General features: G+C 42.1%; 1 protein-coding gene across 1 annotated transcript in view; it reads left to right on the top strand.

Annotated features, from left to right (window-relative positions):
- The window catches only part of LOC121560990 (thrombospondin type-1 domain-containing protein 7A-like), a 62944-nt gene that overhangs the window by 29859 nt on the left and 12289 nt on the right, over positions 1–20796 (top strand). Inside the window, exons 9-18 of the mRNA XM_045208348.1 lie at positions 748–1006; positions 4936–5051; positions 6719–6854; positions 7986–8089; positions 9457–9651; positions 10026–10292; positions 17509–17688; positions 18599–18737; positions 18953–19106; positions 20585–20726. Coding sequence (XP_045064283.1) covers positions 748–1006; positions 4936–5051; positions 6719–6854; positions 7986–8089; positions 9457–9651; positions 10026–10292; positions 17509–17688; positions 18599–18737; positions 18953–19106; positions 20585–20726 — 1692 coding nt within the window. The remainder of the gene's footprint in view (positions 1–747; positions 1007–4935; positions 5052–6718; positions 6855–7985; positions 8090–9456; positions 9652–10025; positions 10293–17508; positions 17689–18598; positions 18738–18952; positions 19107–20584; positions 20727–20796) is intronic.

Below are 20796 nucleotides of genomic sequence, written 5' to 3'. Positions count from 1 at the left end.
GGCATTCCACGTTGACCGGCCTGTGAACAACACCACTGCTGCTCATTATGGAGCCGATTGGCTTTCATCTCAGGATGGTGCAGGTGTGAAGGACTTACAGTCCCACAATGCCCCTTCATCACTGCCCAAAGCTGTAAGTGTCTGCAATTACTCTGAAGAACTAAGGGCTCTGAATCTCACTCTATCGACCCACCTGCCTCCGCTGAGCAGAGATGAGAGAGACAGCGAGAGAGAGAGAGAGAGAGAGAGAGAGAGAGAGAGAGAGAGAGAGAGAGAGAGAGAGAGAGAGAGAGAGAGAGAGAGAGAGAGAGAGAGAGAGAGAGAGAGAGAGAGAGAGAGATAGAGATGTTGGATGTTGTATATCCAACAGAAGTGGAGAAGTGGGTTGGGAATCAGACTTGCAACTAGCAGTAGGAGGAGATGAATCATCTGAGCCTCTAAGTGGGCGGGAGGATTAAAATGCATTGTCAATCACCGGGGGAGGTCAAGCCTTTCAACACCATCATGGACTGTCACTATCAATAATTGGCTGAATCTTGCAGACTTTGTCATGCCAGAATCTCTGTCATTATTTAATGGCTTCATGTATAAGGCAGAGCCTCCCTAACTATTGACATTGGGACTACCCTGTATATGCGTGTGGTGTGGTAGAGAATCTGAACTTATTGGTTATTACATGTGCATGATGCCGAAGCTCTATGAAGTAACTCATCAGCTCGCCCTTTCTATGTGTGTGCTTCTTCCTAGGTGGTGGCATGTGCCCCAACAGCAGTTCCCTGCAGGAGGTGCGGAACTGCAACGAGCATGCATGTACGGTGTACCACTGGCAGACTGGCCTCTGGGGCCCCTGTACTGAAGACCCCTCAGCCTCAGCCCTCAACACCACCACTGGCCCCAGGTCTGCTGCTGGCCCCAACACCAACGGGCAGGGCCCCTGCTCCCAAGGCATGCAGACACGCAAGGTCATCTGTGTCCGGGTCAATGTGGGACAGGTGCCGCCCAAGAAGTAAGAACATTTAGGCCCTAGGTGTGTGTGTGTGTGTGTGTGTGTGTGTGTGTGTGTGTGTGTGTGTGTGTGTGTGTGTGTGTGTGAGAGAGAGAGAGAGAGAGAGAGAGAGAGAGAGAGAGAGAGAGAGAGAGAGAGAGAGAGAGAGAGAGAGAGAGAGAGAGAGAGAGAGAGAGAGAGAGAGAGAGAGAGAGAGAGAGAGAGAGAGAGAGAGAGAGAGAGAGAGAGAGAGAGAGAGAGAGAGAGAGAGAGGTATGACAAGAAGTGATACAGTATGAAGAGTAGCTCTCAAGCCTTATCTCTACTCCACAGGCAAACACAGATAAATAAATATATATATATGCCGTCCCAAACATGCTAATTAACCCTGTTAATTTAGGCCTGTGTAATTTCCCACTGATGATAATGACCGTAATTAAGTGGCTTTGATACTTTAAGGTAATTCAATCACCACAAGATGAGAGCTGCAGGATGTCTATAGTTTGCAATGCAGAACATACACTGCAACCTCAAAATGCATCAATAAGTTTACTTTACAATTAGTCTAAAGTTGTGTTCTTGCATGGGGCTGTTTTGCTTTGCTAGGCATATCTAGGTGGGATTTTATGTTCATTTAACTAATTAACCTGCTGTATATAAATCTTAACCCATGAGTCTACAGTTTACGGATCTTGTTGCTATCCAAGATCCTGAAGTAATTTTCACCTGGCAGGATAAAACCTCCCAGTGGTATCTGTCCAAGGTGCTGAATATCTTTCTGTCACTGGAACTCTCTTCTGGGCCATTATAGGCTTTGCTATGGAGTCCATATCCTTTTAAGGCCACTGTATTTTGCCTTTGTTATGAAATAACTTTCCTGCATGTTTTGCATTCTTTCAAGCCACTGTTGCTCTTAAAGAGGCTTTCCCCTGTCATGGTGGATTAGGTTAAGACCGCTGAAGCTGGCAAAACTCCAAAAGTGCCTTCTCTCAGTGCTTTGTCTTCAAGTCCTTTGTAGTGATGGTTCATTCTAAAATCAATATTTGTCATTCATTGTAAGACTTCAAAAGTGGTCTAATGTCAGGGTGAGTCCATGTCCAATTGGTGCCAATCTTTTCCATTTGCTTGGGAGAGATGGTGTGGACTCATCTTGACACTAAACCACTAAGCCCACTAGCTATCTAGCTTTAGTGTAGAGGTGGTTTCAGCCTGCCTGCACTCAGTGTGCTGCATTGTGACTTGACATGGTCTCTAGTTGTTATTTTTCCCACTGTGTCTTCTCTTCCCACCGTTCTACTTGGCAGGTAGGTTCGATTAGCGCTCCCTTAGGAACCTGGCAGAGCAAACAAGCACACGTCTGCCTCGCTGGTGTGTATGCAGATGTGCCCCAGCTTGCTCACAGAGGGCTCAGAGCTGTCTTCACACACCCCGAGGCAGTGAACCTCACACAGTGTCACCACACACACTGTCAAAGCCCAATAGAGAGGGGAGTCTCTCAGAGACAAATATGTCACTCCCTCAGGCATACGCTTCTATCAGTCGATATACAGAGGACTGCAGTGGGATTTGGAACTAAAACATCTTGGTTTATAGATTGTGACAATTTGCATGTGGATTGACGTCCGATGTGTTTGTATAATCGCACTGATGCTTACTTGGACTACCGGAAAAGGATGAATAATTGTGATAGTGTTTGATAGTCATAGTCAATCATGTGGATGTGTCCTAATGACAACTGTGTTTAGTCACTGCGGATGACAGTGATAGATGGTTGAACGCTGTCGAGACAGAGGCCAAAGAAACTTACACACAGCCAGAGCTGTTTTCTCCCCAAATATTAAACAAATTCTGTTTTATTTGCTGTTGTATTTTTTAAATAATGAATTTAATTAGTCCTTATCGTTTTGTGCCAGGCCTTGTGTGCTTTTGCAGACTCTTAAAACGATGTTCAACCATACAGTATGCTCCTTTTGAAGAATCTCTTGTCGAACAGATTATTCAAGCGATAATAGCAAATAGCAGAACAAAAACATTACCCTGGCAGACTCTTCTTAATGATATGCTATGGGACAGACTCAGAGTAAATGTTGTGTTTCCTGCCTCACTACAAATCATTACATTTAAAGATCATTAAGATATGATAACACTAGCAGGGAAAACAAGTTGGCTAAAACCAGATGATGCTTTAATTGGATAATCTAATGACTAGTCGAAAAGTCTGCATACTTCAATAGCCGTGAAGACTGAGTTTCCTGTGGCGTTGGTATTGTGTTCTGGCAATGAAAGTGGCCTGTTTTTTTAATGAGAATGTAATTGAAGTTTAATAATCCATATTCGGATAATACCTGTCATTACACCTAGCCTAAAATACAAGGAAAATAAAAGGGAACAGTAGGAATGTTTCTGTCTGCTGGAGCGTTAGTTCAGCGTTAGTTCAGCATTAGTTATGTGAGGTAGTTAAGTGCTCGGGTCAACAACTCAATCTGTGTCATGTTGTTGTGTCTCATATGTTTTGTCTGGAACGTTGTTAAAACTGAAAGGGAACAGTAGGGATGTTTCTGTCTAGAGGGCATTCAGCTTTAGTTATGTGAGGTGTATTGAGGTGCTAAATGCTCAGCTCAAAAGCTCAATCTGGATTATGTTGTTGTGTCTCATCTTTTACTGTTTTGTCTAGAAGATTGTTCCCTGTAGGCTTTTCTTTTGAAGTCTTTTGAAGTAGCTTGTCCTTAAACAGGTTCACATTACCTTTGCACTTGTTGTTAATGCAGTTAATCTGTGTAAACTCTTTAAACCTAAAGAGGAAATAAGAAACTGATTTGATCCAAGCCTGATCCATATTTATCATCATCAGCATCGCTCTATTCTCCATCCCTGAGCACTGCTTTGGAGTGTAGAACCGGTGTACGAACATGCCAGAAGATTTGTCTCACTAAAGAGGGATTTAGCTCTCTCTATTGGTATTAAACATAAATCTTTCCTCTCTTCGCATATCTGCCTGCTGCATTATTACATTGTGCATGTGAGGCACCCTGTTTCTCCCCTGACGACACGGTGCTAATGAGTGGAGCAACCCCAGTAGAAGATAGTGCTCCTACTCCCAATGTGTAAACCTGACCCAGATGATCAGCGCTAGCTAGGTTATCTATGCTATCTCAGCAATAGGCTAAGGAAATAGAGCCGCACTTAGAAAGCCCCAGGAGAGCCCATGTCCGAAACATCAGATTACTTGATGTCTTTTAGACTGACAATTTCCCCCTGTTTATCTTCATCCAGTGGCCATTCACTGGGGATCAGAGATACTTATAACTATAGGCTGAAGATTACATATAACCCTTTGTCCGTTAAATATGAAGACCAACTCCAACCACAATCCCAGAGATCTAACGGATTATCGTCCAGTAATAGAATCAATTTAAAACAGAGCAGAAAGATGGGAAGGATTCCCATGGAGGGTCTTATCTATAGTGAACTGAATCTAGCCTGGAGGAATTAACTGCAGATTCTCCATTTAAGAGGAATGAATATTAACAAAGGCACTGCTGAGCTGCTAAAGCCGTATACTGTAGGTCATGTTTAAATTTCCCTACATAAGACATAAGATGATCTTCTCTTTCCTTATCTGTCAGTGGTACCATAGATTGACATGGACATAAGACATAGGACTTCTTATCAGACAGTTGCTTCTTGTTGTTCTAGTTTGTGCTTCAGAAAAAACTGGATTTCTCTCAGTAAAAGCCAAGTGGTTTTACAAAGAAAAACGACATAGTAGGAAGCCAAGCAGGTTACAGTACTTTCTAAGAGGAGCATCTTCAAAGCCAAGAGTCTATCATTGTTCGTCGATAGCTCCATGGCTCTTGGACAATCGGATGAGTCATTTGAATTCCTGCAGCCAAAGTGAGAAGCCTGTGTCTGTGTGTTACCAACTATATGTTTGTGTGTTTACCATGTAGATGTCCTGAGAGTCCTCGTCCAGGTACAGTGCGGCCCTGTCGAATGCCCTGTAAGAAGGACTGCATCGTCACCCCCTTCAGCGACTGGTCCCAGTGCTCTCCCACCTGTGATGCAGGTATGAAAGAAGAATTCAAGCTACTGTGCAAAGACATGCACACAAATAAAAACCCTACAGATGTAGGGTCTTAATTTGATGACCCTGTTACAGGAGAACTTACCTGCTATGCAGTGTATTTGAGGCTTAAAAAGACTTCTAAAGTTTGTACTTTCCACTTTGAAATTTCAGACTTAATTTTCCCTATGAAAAATGTATCAACCCCTACAAAACATGTCTGTGGTCCTCTGTAGCTCAATTGGTAGAGCATGGCGCTTGTAACGCCAGGGTAGTGGGTTCGATCCCCGGGACCACCCAAACGTAAAAATGTATGCACACTTGACTGTAAGTCGCTTTGGATAAAAGCGTCTGCTAAATGGCATATTATTATTATTATTATTATTATTATTATTATTATTATTATTATTATTATTATTATTATTATTATTATTATTATTAATTATAATCCACATAATAATTCACATTTCCCATTGCTGCAGGATTATTTACCTGCTGTAGCAAACTGGCTCAAATTAATATCATACATTGTATCTTTTCATTGTAAGTCTCTTGGGAACTAAGAACTATGGACCAAAAATGCTCTCCTAAAAGGAATTGCTTACTTATCCAACCTCGTAGGAACATTTTGTATGGCAGCTTTTATCATGAAGCATCATTTGGAGATCATTGATATTTTAAACCAATGGAAAACTGGGACGAATAAGGAAACTGGCACCAATTGGGTGATGCATGCAATGTAAACGGCTCATTACAGTTTCCTTAAACTGTATTACTCTCGTTTCATTACGGATATTTCATTTGACAGATTGACATGTAGGATGACCTTAAGATTACCTAATTTAGTGTAACCCAGTAAACATACTAGCCTATGGCTACAAGTGACAGGGCGCCATGTTGTTGTTGTTGTTTTTGTTGTTTTCATGCTGTGATAAAAACGCCTCCAGACCAGGTCACCTTTGTCAGACAGCCATGTCCACAGCTGGAGGACATTGTTGAATACATTACATTGATTTATGGCATGAAATCATCATCGTTCAGATTTTGATGACCTCATTATTTGGCATGAGAGCATAAATCTTTGGCCCTCGCCACACACAGTCTCAGATTTTGATAGTAGTGCTGATGTTCTCCTACTGTATAGGATGACCTGCCTCGCACCCACACTGGTTGAAACTAAAGGTCACGGATGCACAGAGCCTGTAATACACTCATGATTTGATTAAACACTCCTGGGCCAGTCCTGGACCATAAAGCGACATCTTAATCAGTCTAGATAGCCAGCGCTCTGGCTCAACTTGATAGTTCTTTATTGTATTTATTCAACGGTGTGTCTATTGGGAATACCACTGATCACGGGGAAAGCATCCATCTTGTTGATGTTACTTCATCATTAGATTTGGACTTGACGACTATATCGATTTTACTGCAACAATAAAGCAGTCAACATTCGCCCACTCTGCCCTGAATATGTTAGTTTGACATGGAATGTCTCAACATGATATAAAGGGGAACAACGGCAAATTTCAGAAATGTGTCAAAGTACCTAAACCTCTCTGACTCAGTGTTGAGCCAGACAGGTTTAGATACTGTGACAAATTTCCGGTGTTTGAAAATCAAATTATAATATATAATTAAAGTAATGCTTCATGTACTGTGTGCTTTGTCAGCTGGTAACATTCAGAAGAAGAAGCAGTCGAGAAACCGCGTCATCCTCCAGCTGCCAGCCAACGGGGGCCAAGACTGTCCTGAGGTGCTGGAGGAGAAGAAGGACTGTGCGGCTCCCAAAGTCTGCCCTGGTTACAGGTACAGCACAGTACCAAGAGTACTGGCAGTTATACAGTGTCTTCAGAACGTATTCACACCCGTTGACTTTTTCCATATTTTGTTGCGTTACAGCCTGAACTTAAAATTGATTAAATGTAGATTTTGTGTCACTGGCCTACACACAATACCCCATAATGTCAATGTGGAATTATGTTTGTAGAATTTTTTTCTAATTAATAAAAATGAAAAGCTGAAATGTCTTGAGTCAATACGTATTCAACCCGTTTGTTAAGGCAAGCTTAAATAAGTTCAGGAGTAAAAATGTGCTTAACAAGTCACAAAATAAGTTGCATGGACCCAGCAAGACAATAACCTAAAACAGAAGGCCAAATATACACTGGAGTTGTTTACCAAGACAACATTGAATGTTCCTGAGTGGTTAAGTTACAGTTTTGACTTAAATCAGCTTGAAAATATATGGCAAGACTTGAAAATTGCTGTGTAGCAATGATCAACAACCAATTTGACAGAGCTTGAATAATGTGCAAATATTGTACAATCCAGGTGTGCAAAGCTCTTAGAGACTTACCCAGAAAGACTCACAGCTGTAATCGCTTCCAAAGGTGATTCGAACATGTATTGACTCTGGGATGTGAATACTTATGTAAATTAGATATTTCATTTTCATTTTCAATAAATTTGCAAACATTTCTAAAATTATGTTTTCACTTTGTCATTATGGGGTATTGTGTGTAGCTGGATGAGAAAAAAATATGTTTAATCTATTCTGAATTCAGGATATAACACAACAAAATGTGGAATAAGTCAAGGGGCATGAATACTTTCTGAAGGCACTGTACATGGAGATGATTACACCAATGATGATACTATTGCTACTATCGTTAGCAACTCTTACTCATGAAGTGTATTCTCATTATACGCTAATTACCTCTACTGTCTGCTGATAATATTAAGTACAAAAATGTATGCACTCACTACTGTAAGTCGCTCTGGATAAGAGTGTCCGCTAAATAACTAAAATGTCAAATGTAAAATGAATATGATTATTTGAATGATTATGATGACATTGACTTGATGATCATCATCACGTTCAACATCACTATCATTATCACAATCATCATCATCATCATAATACTTCCTCTATTGTAGGTGGAAGTCACACAAATGGAGAAGGTGTCAATTGGTGCCATGGTACATCAGGGAGGACAGCCCAGGGGCTCAAGAGACATGTGGACCAGGTCTTCAAACAAGAGGTGAAATTACATCCTTTATCCATCTCTTTTCTTTCATGAATCCCCTTTTATTACTTTCTCTTCTATCCAATTTAAACATCCACAATGAAATTGACATTATTTGTGGCCTCTGAATCTCAGCCAGGAGAAAACAGATGGATTTGGCAAGGTTAGGAGAGGCCAATTGTGCTTCCTAAACCACTTGTCAAATCCCCCTACTTAGACAAAGACGTGAACTGGGGTTGACACTCCCCACAGCACTGAGGACACCATTTGTCAATTTCTTCATGACTAGACATCCACCTTGCTTGAGACAGTTGGAGTTTCTAGGTACCAGGTACCTTAGGCTCTTTTCATGCAGCTTTAATCACAGCTCCGTTTGGGAGAGCTGCTACATTCCCCCTCTGGCTAACTACAACCTGTTAATATGTTTCAGTTGTAAGCATACACCATATGACAGCATATTGAAGCGTAAGTTTGACTTGCATTCAGGAATGGCTCAACTACTGTAGATAAAAGAAGCTGTACTACAAAGTACTGTAAATGTGTTTTTTCAGGTCACATAGAATAATTCCATTGTTGTATAGCTTCAATGGAGAACTATTATCAGTGGCAATGTTGTAAATTGCCACTTGTGAAGTTCTAATATGCATAAATGGTAGGAGGCACATTACAATTTCCTTTTCTTCATACAAATGATCTGACATCCAAACATCTTGCCAATCCTCCTGTGTGTTGGACTGACTCTCATAGCCTGTGATAGTAGACGTCAACATCCCTGGGCTCTCAAGCATCCAGGTCACTGTTTGTCATTCTCTGAGACATGCTGAGACATAGTGCCTCTTTACCCCTGGGGCGTCTCACAGCTTCTCACAGCGTCTCACTGCTGTGTACCTGGAGGGACCTGGAACACTCTTGACTGCCAGTCACACCCACTGTCAACACACATGCCCCCACAAACAACCCCACACACATCAACAGACCACAGCAATCCAAACGTATAGAGTCAACAGAGGCCCAGGGGAGTTTGAGCAGAACTCTGCTTGTAGGTTACTTTGGGGTAGCATAATGAAAAGCACATTTTGCAATATCTCCAGTAATGTCCTTTTAATCAAAATACAACATATTTGACATATTAACATTGAACCTGTATTGACCGTTATTTATATTTTACCATAACTCTTATTTCTGAGTTGTTACAGGCAGTATAAACAAAACTGTCTGCCTGAGACTGTGTTCAATTGACAGCCACCCTGTGTTACATAGTACACCTTTTCTGCAACCCTACCGAACCAATCAATGTCTCCAGTCCTGCTAAATCTCTGTGACCCAGACAAAATGGCCACCAACCCTGTAAGGGACACTGTGCCTTTGATTTCCCCCCTCAGCCGTGTCCTGTCGCCAGCTGGATGGAGCGCAGGCAGACATTGGGGAGTGTCTGAAGTTTGCCAACACCATGCCCCCCATCACTCAGCGGTGCCAGCTCCCATGCCAGGATGATTGCCAGCTCACCAACTGGTCCAAGTTCTCGTCCTGCACAGCTGACTGTGTGGGGGTCCGAACAAGGAAGAGGTTACTTGTAGGTGAGGAATGGTAACAAAACGTGAGGACTTTTGGCAGTATCACACCTTTGCACAGTGGCAGTCCAGTAAGGAAGTATAGGTTATAAGCAACACATGACTGATTCAGTTTACGCTATGACCTTGTGAGAAGGGGAAGTAGCATGTAGCCTGCTAGAGTGCAGCATAGATGCTATTAGCAACTATTAGCTCAAGTCCCTTGGTTTGGGGAGCAGCCTGAGAATTGTAAAGAGGTCTGGTCCAATTAATCATAATTAACATAATTATGCATATTAATGCCCGGTGATGGGCAGCTTTTAAATTGCACGACAGACAGGCAGACACACACACACACACAAACTTCATACCTACTAACCCCTATCCTCTCTCCACCCCAGGGAGAAGCAAGAAGAAGGACAAGTGTAAGAACACCCAAATGTACCCTCTGAGCGAGACCCAGTACTGCCCATGTGACAAGTACAACGCCCAGCCCGTGGGCAACTGGTCCGACTGCATCCTGGCCGGGGGGGACCGCGTGGAGGGCCTCCTGGGCATGAAGGTGCAGGGGGACATCAAGGAGTGTGGCCAAGGCTACCGCTACCAGGCCATGGTGTGTTACGACCAGGACAACAGACTGGTGGAGACCACACGATGCAACAGCCACGGTGGGGTGGAGTTGTTGGGGGTGTGGGGTTGTTGGGGGTGTGGGGGTGTGTGGGAGGATAGGTGGGGAAATGTGGGTTGTGTGTGTGTGTGTGTTTGTGTGCGTGTGCATGTGTGTGTGTGTGTGTGTACCCCCCAGGGGGATGTCGACTAGCCGTAATCCCCCTTGAGCCCCTCACACACACACACACACACTAATACACACACGGAGAGAGTGTGACCTAATCGCATCATGCATTGCTCCGTTAACTATGACCCCTGATCTCTGATGATGACTGCTGACCTGCCAGCACCAAATCTGCCCCAAATCACAGCTACAGTGCTTGGTTTGATGCCAAGGGCAGGGATGTGCGTCGACTGGGTTGTTAGGTTTCTCTCCAATGATGATTTCAGTGATACAGTAAGCACTGTGTGCAAATGTTGCAATATCTGTATTTGAATTGAAGATGTTTTGACACTTTCAAAGTTCTCTGGCTCTCATGAATATCACTATTTTTAAAAGTGCTGTTTATTTTTAAAACTGTACTTTTTTAACTGAATTTGACATGATTTATTTTCTCAAAGATTCTTGTCTGAACTATTCTTATCTGAATCGCTCTTATCTCCTTGTTCTTAAAACATGAAGCGCAAAGGAACACTCGATACCATCTCTAATTTGACACATGAAGACAAGTTGCTTTTAGAATAGTTGAATTTTGAAGACGTGTACTGATATAAGCAGTAGCACAGAGCGAGACATAGGAATGAACACATCAGTGTCATGCATTTCTAAACAGAGCCTAAGCTATGACTCAGAGATGCAGTTGCACATTAGTAAGCCTGGGAGTGGGTATGACTGGAGCCCGACATTGGGACGTATTAGGGAAGAAAATATGTATGTTTGTGGGACAAGGTATACTGTATATTATTATGGAAGGGCATTATAGTGTACTAGGAGAGTGTGTTTTTGTAACAGAGATTACATTGTTACGTATCGTCTCGTTACAGTATGTATCGTAATACATCCAATACCACTCTCCCTTCCCTATCTCTCTCTCTCTCTCTCTCACTCTCTCTCTCTCTCGTTCTCTTTGTTTCTCTCTCTGACTCTCTCTCCCCCTCTCTTCTCTCCCTCTCTTTCTCTCTCTCTGACTCTCTTCCCCTCTCTCTCTCTCTCTCTCTCTCTCTCTCTCTCTCTCTCTCTCTCTCTCTCTCTCTCTCTCTCTCGCTCGCCCCCTCTCTCTCTCTCTCTCTGCGTATCTATCTCACACTCTTTCTCCCTCTCTTTATCGCTCTCTCTCTTGCTTTTTCTCTCTCAGTCTCTCTCTCGCTCCCTCTCCCTCTCCCTCTCTCTCTATCTCTCTTGCCCTATCTCTATCTCTATCTCTCTCTCTCTCTCTCGCTCTCTCAATTAAATTAAACTAAATTAAATTTGCTTTATTGGCATGACGTAACAATGTACATATTGCCAAAGCTTACTTTGGATATTTACAATATTAACATAATTAAAATAATAATAATCAATATTGTCAATGGGACAACAGTAACAACAATAACCAAGGGTCAAAATAACCATTGAACAATAACAATATAGAGGACATGTGCAGGTTGGTTGGTCTGTCAGACACTGTCCCTCATCTTATGGCAGGCAGCAATGTAGTGTGTTGCCAACCCACAGCTCTCTGCGTCCTCCCCCAACAGGATGGGTAGCCTATTCTCATCAGAGAGGTCTTTGAAACCTTGAAAAACGGTTTCACATTTTGGGAAATGACACTCTCTAATTGTTTTATACTTTTGACATTTTGTCAGGAAATGCAGCTCTGTCTAGGGTTCTGCTGTGGTGCAGTGGTTTCACAGCCTTCCCTTTACAGGGAGCCAGGTTCTCCTGTGTCTACCCTTCTCAATGGCAAGGCTGTGCTCACTGAGCCTGTACTTTGTCAAGGTTTTTCTAAGATTTTGATCAGTAACCATGGTCAAATAGTTAGCCACAGTGTACTGTCGATTTAGGGCCAGATAGCGCTGCATTTTAATTTGTGCTTGTGCTTGTGTTTCCCAATAAGCAATGTAGTTTTGTTTTGACTGTGTTGTAATTTGGTTTATTCTGATTGATTGGATGTTCTGGAGCTGAGGCTTTAGTGTGTTAGTAGAACAGGTTTGTGAACTCAGCCCCAGGACCAGCTGGATGAGGGGACTCATTTATTTGCTCAGCTCTTGGCATTGCAGGGCTTGGTAATGATATGAGAGGGGGTCACTGTATTTTAGATGTTTCCAAAACTTAATTGCTATTTTTTGAGTTTTTATTATTAGTGGATATTGACCTAATTCTGCCCTGCATGCATTGTTTGTAGTTTTCCTCTGGACATGTAGGATAATCTTACAGAACTCTGCATGCAGGGTTTCAATTAGGTGTTTGTCCCATTTAGTGAAATCTTGTTTTGCAAGTGGACACCACACCTCGCTGCCATAAAGTGCAATTGGTTCAATGACACATTCAATTAGTTTTTGAATTTGTTTTTTAATGGCGTAGAATGCCCTGCGTGCTTTCTCTCTCAGTTCATTCACTGCATCATTAAGGTATTTTTAAACCTAAGTAATTGTAGTGTGTGCAGTACTCTATATATTTTGTACCAATTGAGAACTTTGGTCTAATTCCCTGAGATCTGGATCTTCTCTGGAAAATCATTATTTTAGTATTTGGGGTTTACTGCCAGGACCCAGGTCTGGCAGTATTGCTCTAGCAGGTCCAGGCTCTGCTGTAGGCCATGTGCTGTGGGTGACAGCAGGGCTCAGATTGCAACCCTGGCGAAGGCCCCGCCCCTGGTTAAAGAATTCTGTTTTTTTCTTGCCAATTTTGATGATGCACGTATTGCCAGGGTTCTGCTGATTGATTTAATTATGTCATATGTTTTATCCCCTACACCACTTTCAATAACTTTATAGAACAGTCCTGTATGCCAAATATAATCAAATGCTTTTTGGAAGTCGATAAAGCAAGCGTACATTTTGGTATTATTTTGGTGGACATGTTTATCTATCAGGGTGTGTAGGGTGTAAATATGATCGGTCGTGCAATGTTTTGAAATAAATCCAATTTGGCTTTTACTCAAGACATTGTGCTTATTAAGGAAGTTTTGAACTCTTACATTTATAATACTACAGAAAACCTTCCCCAGGTTCCTGTTCACACAAATGCCTCTAATTGTTATGGTCAAATATGTCTCCGTTCTTAAAGATTGGGGTTATGAGTCCTTGATTCCAGATGTCAGGGAAATAACCTACACTCAGGATCTAGTTAAACAGTTTTAATATAGCCAATTGACATTTTGCACTAGTGAATTTGAGCATCTCATTTAGGATGCCATCAGGTCTGCATGCTTTTTAAAATTTGAGGGCCTCTCTCTCTCTCTCTCTCTCTCTCTCTCTCTCTCTCTCTCTCTCTCTCTCTCTCTCTCTCTCTCTCTCTCTCTCTCTCTATCCTCCTCCCATCATCAGGGTTAATGTTAATAGAAGAGGAAACATTGTCCTCTCCACCACTGTGTGTATGGTGACATATTCCCCCAGGCTGTGATCGAGATCAGTGAATGTAGTTATCTCCATTCCCCCCAGATATCAATAGAGGCAGGGATTAACGCTAAAAGGCTGTGTTGCTCAGCTACAACATTCACAGTCCTTTTACTGCTCACTTTATTTTAGAAGGCACCTTCCTTTTTTTAAAGGGTGTGGATGCTTCGAGATAACTATTTAATCTATTGCTGATTTGTTGGAGTCTATGGAGTTTTCCTCATTTTTTGGGGTTAACATTTTCACATGTGAATTGTTAAAGTCTCCATGGTGGGTAAAAAATATGTTGGTTGGGAGATTGACTAGTGACCATGTGCACAGAATCCATATTAGGAACATTGCCATTCCTCCTCATTAGACCTCACCCCTTACCTTGATAATGTTCCTAATATGGATTCTGTACTTTGTTACTCTGCTGTGCCATTTTCTATGATTATATATTGTAGGATGGCTCTGAGGGCCTTGGCCTTGGCTTGACAGGAATTGGGTGGTTAAGAGGGAATGAGGTCACTGTGGGAATCTGCGCTATATGTGGAGGCTTGTAGTAGTAGTAGGGCAGACATGTTGGTAAGGACCAGTAACCTCTAGCAGTGTGGGAGGTTGTGGTGGTGAGGTGGTTTTGTTGGAGGCAGACTTATTAGTAAGGGCTAGTGAACTACTCTACATGGGCAGGAGAGCGCTAATATAGTGGGAGGATGAGGGGCTGCCATGGTATTAAGAGATGATTGGGGCACTTCCAAACTGCTGAAAATGATGCAGCAAAAAATCAAGTGAACGCAATGGGTTGTGCTAAATCTAAGCTGTGCAACCAAAAATGTTTGGATTGAAATAGTACGATTGAACTTTTGATGCTACACATCCTGTCTATGAATCCCTCAAGAAATGTAATACAGAATGCAGTTTTTCACCCACCTCGTATCCTCCCATTCCACCACACTCCTGCACACACACAGCGGACAACTATACATCAAAATGTGTTTTGGTTTGAAACTGTCTTTACACTGTAGCTGTAGTACTAATCAGACATATACAGACATTCTCCATATATTTAACTCTGGTACTAATTCCACTGAGTGGAATTGGCACTGTAGGAACAGAACTGTAGCATGGGGTTAATGTACATGTATAGGGGATAAACACATTTGTGAGGGTTCTTGAACTACATGGAATAAGGGGTGATTTTAATTAATTGGGCTGGCTTAAAGAGAAATTGAAGGCAATAAATAACTTCTCTGGCAGAAAATGGCCTATGTGGCATCGATATTAGTCAGAAACATTTGTTCTAGTGTCAAAATGTACTACGAAGTGTAAATAGGATAATTTTGCTCAATGAGTCAGTCTCGTCCATACAGAGATTTGAGAGATAATTAGGGAAAAAATGATACGTCACAGAATGAAGGGTACAGTATCAGTTTTCCTTGGGTTGGGTTTATTTCAATCCTGCCCACAGCTTGCAGCATCTAAGTAATCATCAATTCGGGAATGCGCAGCTGCCCATGGTCAATTTGGTTTGACATTCGTTATCCTTATGGGGCTAGTCAGGGACCATCAGTAGATTACACAATGTACATGGGACAATATTTTAAAATGTCAATAGCTCCACATTTCAATAACTTAAAAATCTCTAACCAACTATAAATTGTAGAAATGTATATAGAAATATTGAAAGCATTTAATGAGACAACTAAATGACATTAAAATATTGTTCCATTTACATCGTGTAATTTATTGACGGTCCTTAACTAGCCCCACAGATAGGCTATCTGAAGTCAAACCAAATTTGCCGCGGTCGCACAATGGCCTGCTGAAGCTAATTGCCGAAAGAAGTTGGCTAGCTTGCTAGCTAGTTTAGGCTACTTCCAGACACAAGACCTGGTTAGACTGTTTCAAGTTATCTAGAAGGGTGAGTGACTGTAACTGTGTACTGTTTTGGCAGAGTGAAAGTACAAACGCGTCCCACGTTCGAACACACACACACACGAGACACTCACATCAAAGCACGCCTCCAAGACCTAAATCTCGTCTTATGTCGCATTTCCTAACAAGGAGAATTGAAACCGAGGCTAAATCAGGAAGTTCATCCCCCCTTTAAGGGAGTCGGGACTAGAGAGGGAGGTCAAGGGTGATGACCCTGATTGTAGAAGTCATGCTGATCTCAGCAGGACACTGAGAGGGCAATGTGGAGTTGGACTGAGGGCCACTGCGGGTGTAATGGGGGGAGAGGTCAATGGGATATGTGGGAGGTGTGTGTGTCAGAGGAGGCTAGTGGGAGGAGCTATAGGAGGACGGGCTCATTGTAATGCTGAAATGGAATCTTTGGAATGGACTCAAACATGTGGTTTCCATATGTTTGATGTGTTTGATACCGTTCCATTAATCCATTCCAGCCATTACAATGAGTATGTCCTCCTATAGCTCCTCCCACCAGCCTCCACTGGTGTATGTGATGTCACATGACAGTAAGACGTGTCACTGTGCCACTAGGGTCACCCCTGTTGGGATCGGAGAGGCTTCTCTATCTGCCACCCCGTCTTCCTGTCACGTGGTCTGTCCCATCACTCAGGGAGCTCCTATGTTTGAACAGGATTCCAGGGTAAAATACTGCTGACAATGGTAGCAATTTAATAGCCAGGGCTTCCAATCAATCACAAATCTAGCACCTAGAGAGTCTTCAGGAAGACAGAATGTTGTCAAAAAGTGCATTTTATACACAAACACTTCATTTTGTCTCCTTCCGTGTTCACTTCATTGATTTAGATGTTTTCCAATTAAAATCTGGATTGGACTACAGGGAAATGCTGTTCCACAATAGTTCAACCCTTAAGCTTTAGTTCAGACCCAGCCCTCGAACTTATACAATACACTGTATATTCCAGTTCCTTAACAACTGTCTCGTGAAAGCATAGAGAAGAAATGTGTTGTTCCCCACTGAAATGTAGCCAGTGGTTCACATGGTTAACCTCTTCCAGTGAATTAGCCTGGGACCTCTGTGTGTTTGTCCAGACAGGATATCAGGATTGGGGATGTAGGCATCCAGATAAACAGGAGTAATAAGCAGAGTGAGATGCTTAACCAGCCAGCCCCAGTTACCATGTCATGACCCTGTCAGCCACTTGAGGAAACATAGATTACATGAAAAAGCTTACAGTGGACCCAAACCACTGCTCAAGTGTATTTTTAGACTTGATATAACAGCTTCATATGAGACCCTGGAGTGTAGCTCTATTGTTATAGCACAAAATCAACTGTCTCTGTAAATCAACAGTCTCTGTAAATCAACAGTCTCTGTAAATCAACAGTTGAGTCATTATTTGCTCATGTTGTTGATACTAGTATTCGCTTTCTGGTCATGTGATATCGTTACACCTTGGATTTTCTCCAAGTTGCACATACAATATTTTCAAGACACACAAGTTTATTATAATATTATTGTTTATGACAGAAAACAAAAATAATAGGTAACACTTTATTTTTGGTCAGTGCTTTTAACTCCTTCATGAAAATGTCCTGAACATGCCATTGAGTTTTATAACATGTCATAACCTTATTGCAATCAGACCAAAATAGATGCTATGCCATGGAAAGGAAGGGCTATACTTCTTAGGGCTCCTGAGGGCCTCTATGGGCCCCTGTCTTTTCCTGGCCCTTCTCACACCACTCTCGCTCTCCTCCATGCAGGCTACATTGAGGAGGCATGCATCATCCCCTGTCCGTCAGACTGTAAGCTCAGTGAGTGGTCCAACTGGTCCCGCTGCAGTAAGTCATGTGGTAGCGGGGTCAAAGTGCGTTCCAAGTGGCTCCGGGAGAAACCCTACAACGGAGGGCGACCCTGCCCCAAACTGGACCACATCAACCAGGTACAGCATGGTAAACACTCACAAGGCTGTCTAATGTAGAAATGAGTTAATGTTTACTTGTAAGAATTTGTCTGACAGCTGAGGGACTTCCTAATATGGATGCCATTTTTTCCTAATATGGATACTGTTTTTTCAGGCACTGTTTGTGATAAATAAACACAGTTTTTGTGTTAGAAACACATTATTACAAACACATAGGAGAGAGAGAAACAAATTAAATATTCATGAAAATATTCAGTTTGCATTACCTTCCATGACTTTCTCTCATGATTGCCAAATTGCTTTTGCTGGGTAGAACAAAGAGCCAGAGGAATGAACGCTATAAATGGATCCGTCCACACTAATGCCCCTGTGAGCTGGCTGATTCCTGATTTGAGAAATGAAATACTTTACCTTCAATATGAATAGAAACAGATTCAGAGAAGTGGATTAAAGTCATGTCATGTTGATCTGTTTGTCACTGTTTGAATTCTCTAAAGGGGTCTTCACAGAGGCAGCTTTTATTTACAATGTCACATTCATCAAATGTTTGATCTTAGCAGTTCAATATTTGCATTTGTCAATTATACCAAATCTATGTCACTTTCATTCCACAATGCACACTGGATACGGCTTACCACAATAGGCCCAGGTAAGACCCTTTTCTGTATTATGAATTCATATTGCCAACAATGTTACATATACAGTATATCACTATTTGTGCATAGTACTGTACAGAACATTCACAGATGTAGCGTGGTAAGATTAAAAAGGATGGACGTAAGCACTAACAAAACACCTCTGATAATGTCTTAATCATCTCAACACAGTAATATCATTGACGCTATTCTTGTCACCCAAACTCAATTATAACGGACGTAATAACCATATAAATTACATATTAATGTCAAACCCCTTGCCTGGTGCCTTCCCCCAGGTGTATGAGGTTGTGCCCTGTATTAGTGACTGTAGTCAGTATGTGTGGGTGGCTGAACCCTGGAGTGTGTGGAAGGTCAGCAACGTGGACCTGAAGGAAAACTGTGGAGAGGGCGTCCAGACACGCAAAGTCAGGTACTATACCATTTCACTACATCACACTAATGTAGACTAAATAAAACCATCCCAAGCAATGTTCTACTTCATCATATGAAGACTGTTGTGTCACACACAATACAAATCCAATTGTCCTCAACATATGCATGTAAAATATGTTGACAGTTGATTTTAATGGAAAATGTTTTGACTATGTAAGGTCATATGAACCCATCTCTGGGCCAATCCCGTAGGTGTATGCTGAACACTATTGACGGTCCATCTGAGTCTGTGGAGGACTACCTGTGTGACCCAGAGGACATGCCCCTGGGGACACGGGGAAGCCGGCTGCCCTGTCCCGAGGACTGTGTCCTCTCTGACTGGGGCAGCTGGAACCGCTGCAGCCTGGTAAGAATAACTGGTCTGAGACCAGTCATCTCTATTCATGTATGTATGATGTGTATGTGATGGCTGTAGTAAGAAGTATCCTGGATCTGTACAAAAGTGTTGGCCTCTTTGGAGTCGATGCAGCCTGCTAAGAACCACTGGTACATGTCTGTGGTAAGAACTGACACTGGATCTGTAGGAGAGTATTTTTAATTCACCCACTGATTCTGAGATATGAAGTCCTGTGATTGAAACTCTGATACCCATTTCTCACTTTTTGAAAGAGACTCAAACCTAACATAAGGAGTTTGTTTGTCTTAGTATAAATGGACTGTGAGTCTTTCACAGTATGATATTTCTTCCTCCACAGAAGCAGAAAAATAATAAAAAATAAATATGTGCTGTAGAACGGTAACAAATGCCTGTGAATCACATTATCCAATTCTCACCCATTAACATAGACAGGGAAAGAAACCGAGGTAACTACTCCTGAAAGAGACTTCACTGGAGGTGATTGTATTTCTGGATGTAAAAATCCCCTAGTGAAACAGATGCACCTGCTCTGATCGGATCATGAACCACTCTCACTCGCTAGCCTGACACATCCAACATGTCATTACTATAATCCTTTGTAACATGGTAAAGATAGACAGACCATGGTTGTCTCACAGCTGTAAAATATATATAAAATATAAAATATAAAATAGTACATATACTGAATACCATCAAAGTCCAGTAGTTAACCGCAGTAACAGTGGGATACTGCCTTGGTCCACTCCTCCCCCTCTGACACATTTCATTGGTTGTAAAAAAGCGATTGAACTATTTCGACGTCACCTGCTGTTTTCCTGAAAGGGCACCAGCCATTGTTAATCACACCCCATTCTCTTTAAGTGCTTGACATGCTGACTTCCCACAATTCCAATCTCGACATGGAGTCGCGCTGGTACCAGCAGGGCTTGTCCCATGTTTTATTCATGACGAACAAAACATTCCAGCAATGGAGTTATTCCAGAGGCAGCGTTTTTTCCGCTCTCACACTGTGTAAATGTTAGGATGGAATTTCTATTCGAGAAGCATCCTCAACTTTTTCCGGGAACAAATTCCTAAGAATTCCATATTCCGGGAATGCCAGTAGAGAGGATATGGAACAGTTGTCAGTCCTGGGAATGGGGAATGCCATGACATCAGAACATGGAACGTTAATCCATTTATTTAGGAAAATTAAATATGGAGCAAGAAACTGGGAAATAATCCAGAAGCCTGCAAATTCACACAGTTTAATCGACTTTTATGTTCAATAAATATGGACATCATGGCAGCAAGGCCTCTCCATTGAAAAGGGGATTAGTTCCAGCTCAGTGATCTGTCTACGTATAATTCTTATCACTTGCTGCAATATGGATTTGTAAATCATTTACGCTATAAGAAAAATGCACGGCCCTCCCCCTTTTTGCTCAACCCCTCCATGTTTATGTGAAATTGTACCTACCTTTCAGCCATGCAGTTACAACAACAGCAGGAAACGGACAGCCTACGCCATCAGGTCACCTGGAGCAGGGAGACCATGTCCAGACACCACAGAGAAGGAGCCATGTCGTTTGAACCTGAACTGCTTTCACTATTTCTACAACATCACAGGTAAAAAAAACGAATGAATCGCAGAACATTCTTCTTCCATTTAGTTTGTCTATAAGTAGGTACTTTCCCT

The sequence above is a fragment of the Coregonus clupeaformis genome, chromosome 28 (genome assembly GCF_020615455.1).
Source record: "Coregonus clupeaformis isolate EN_2021a chromosome 28, ASM2061545v1, whole genome shotgun sequence".
Taxonomy (NCBI): Eukaryota; Metazoa; Chordata; class Actinopteri; order Salmoniformes; family Salmonidae; genus Coregonus; species Coregonus clupeaformis.
Note: the sequence above shows the minus strand (reverse complement) of the source record. Positions and strands in the feature narration are given on the sequence as shown.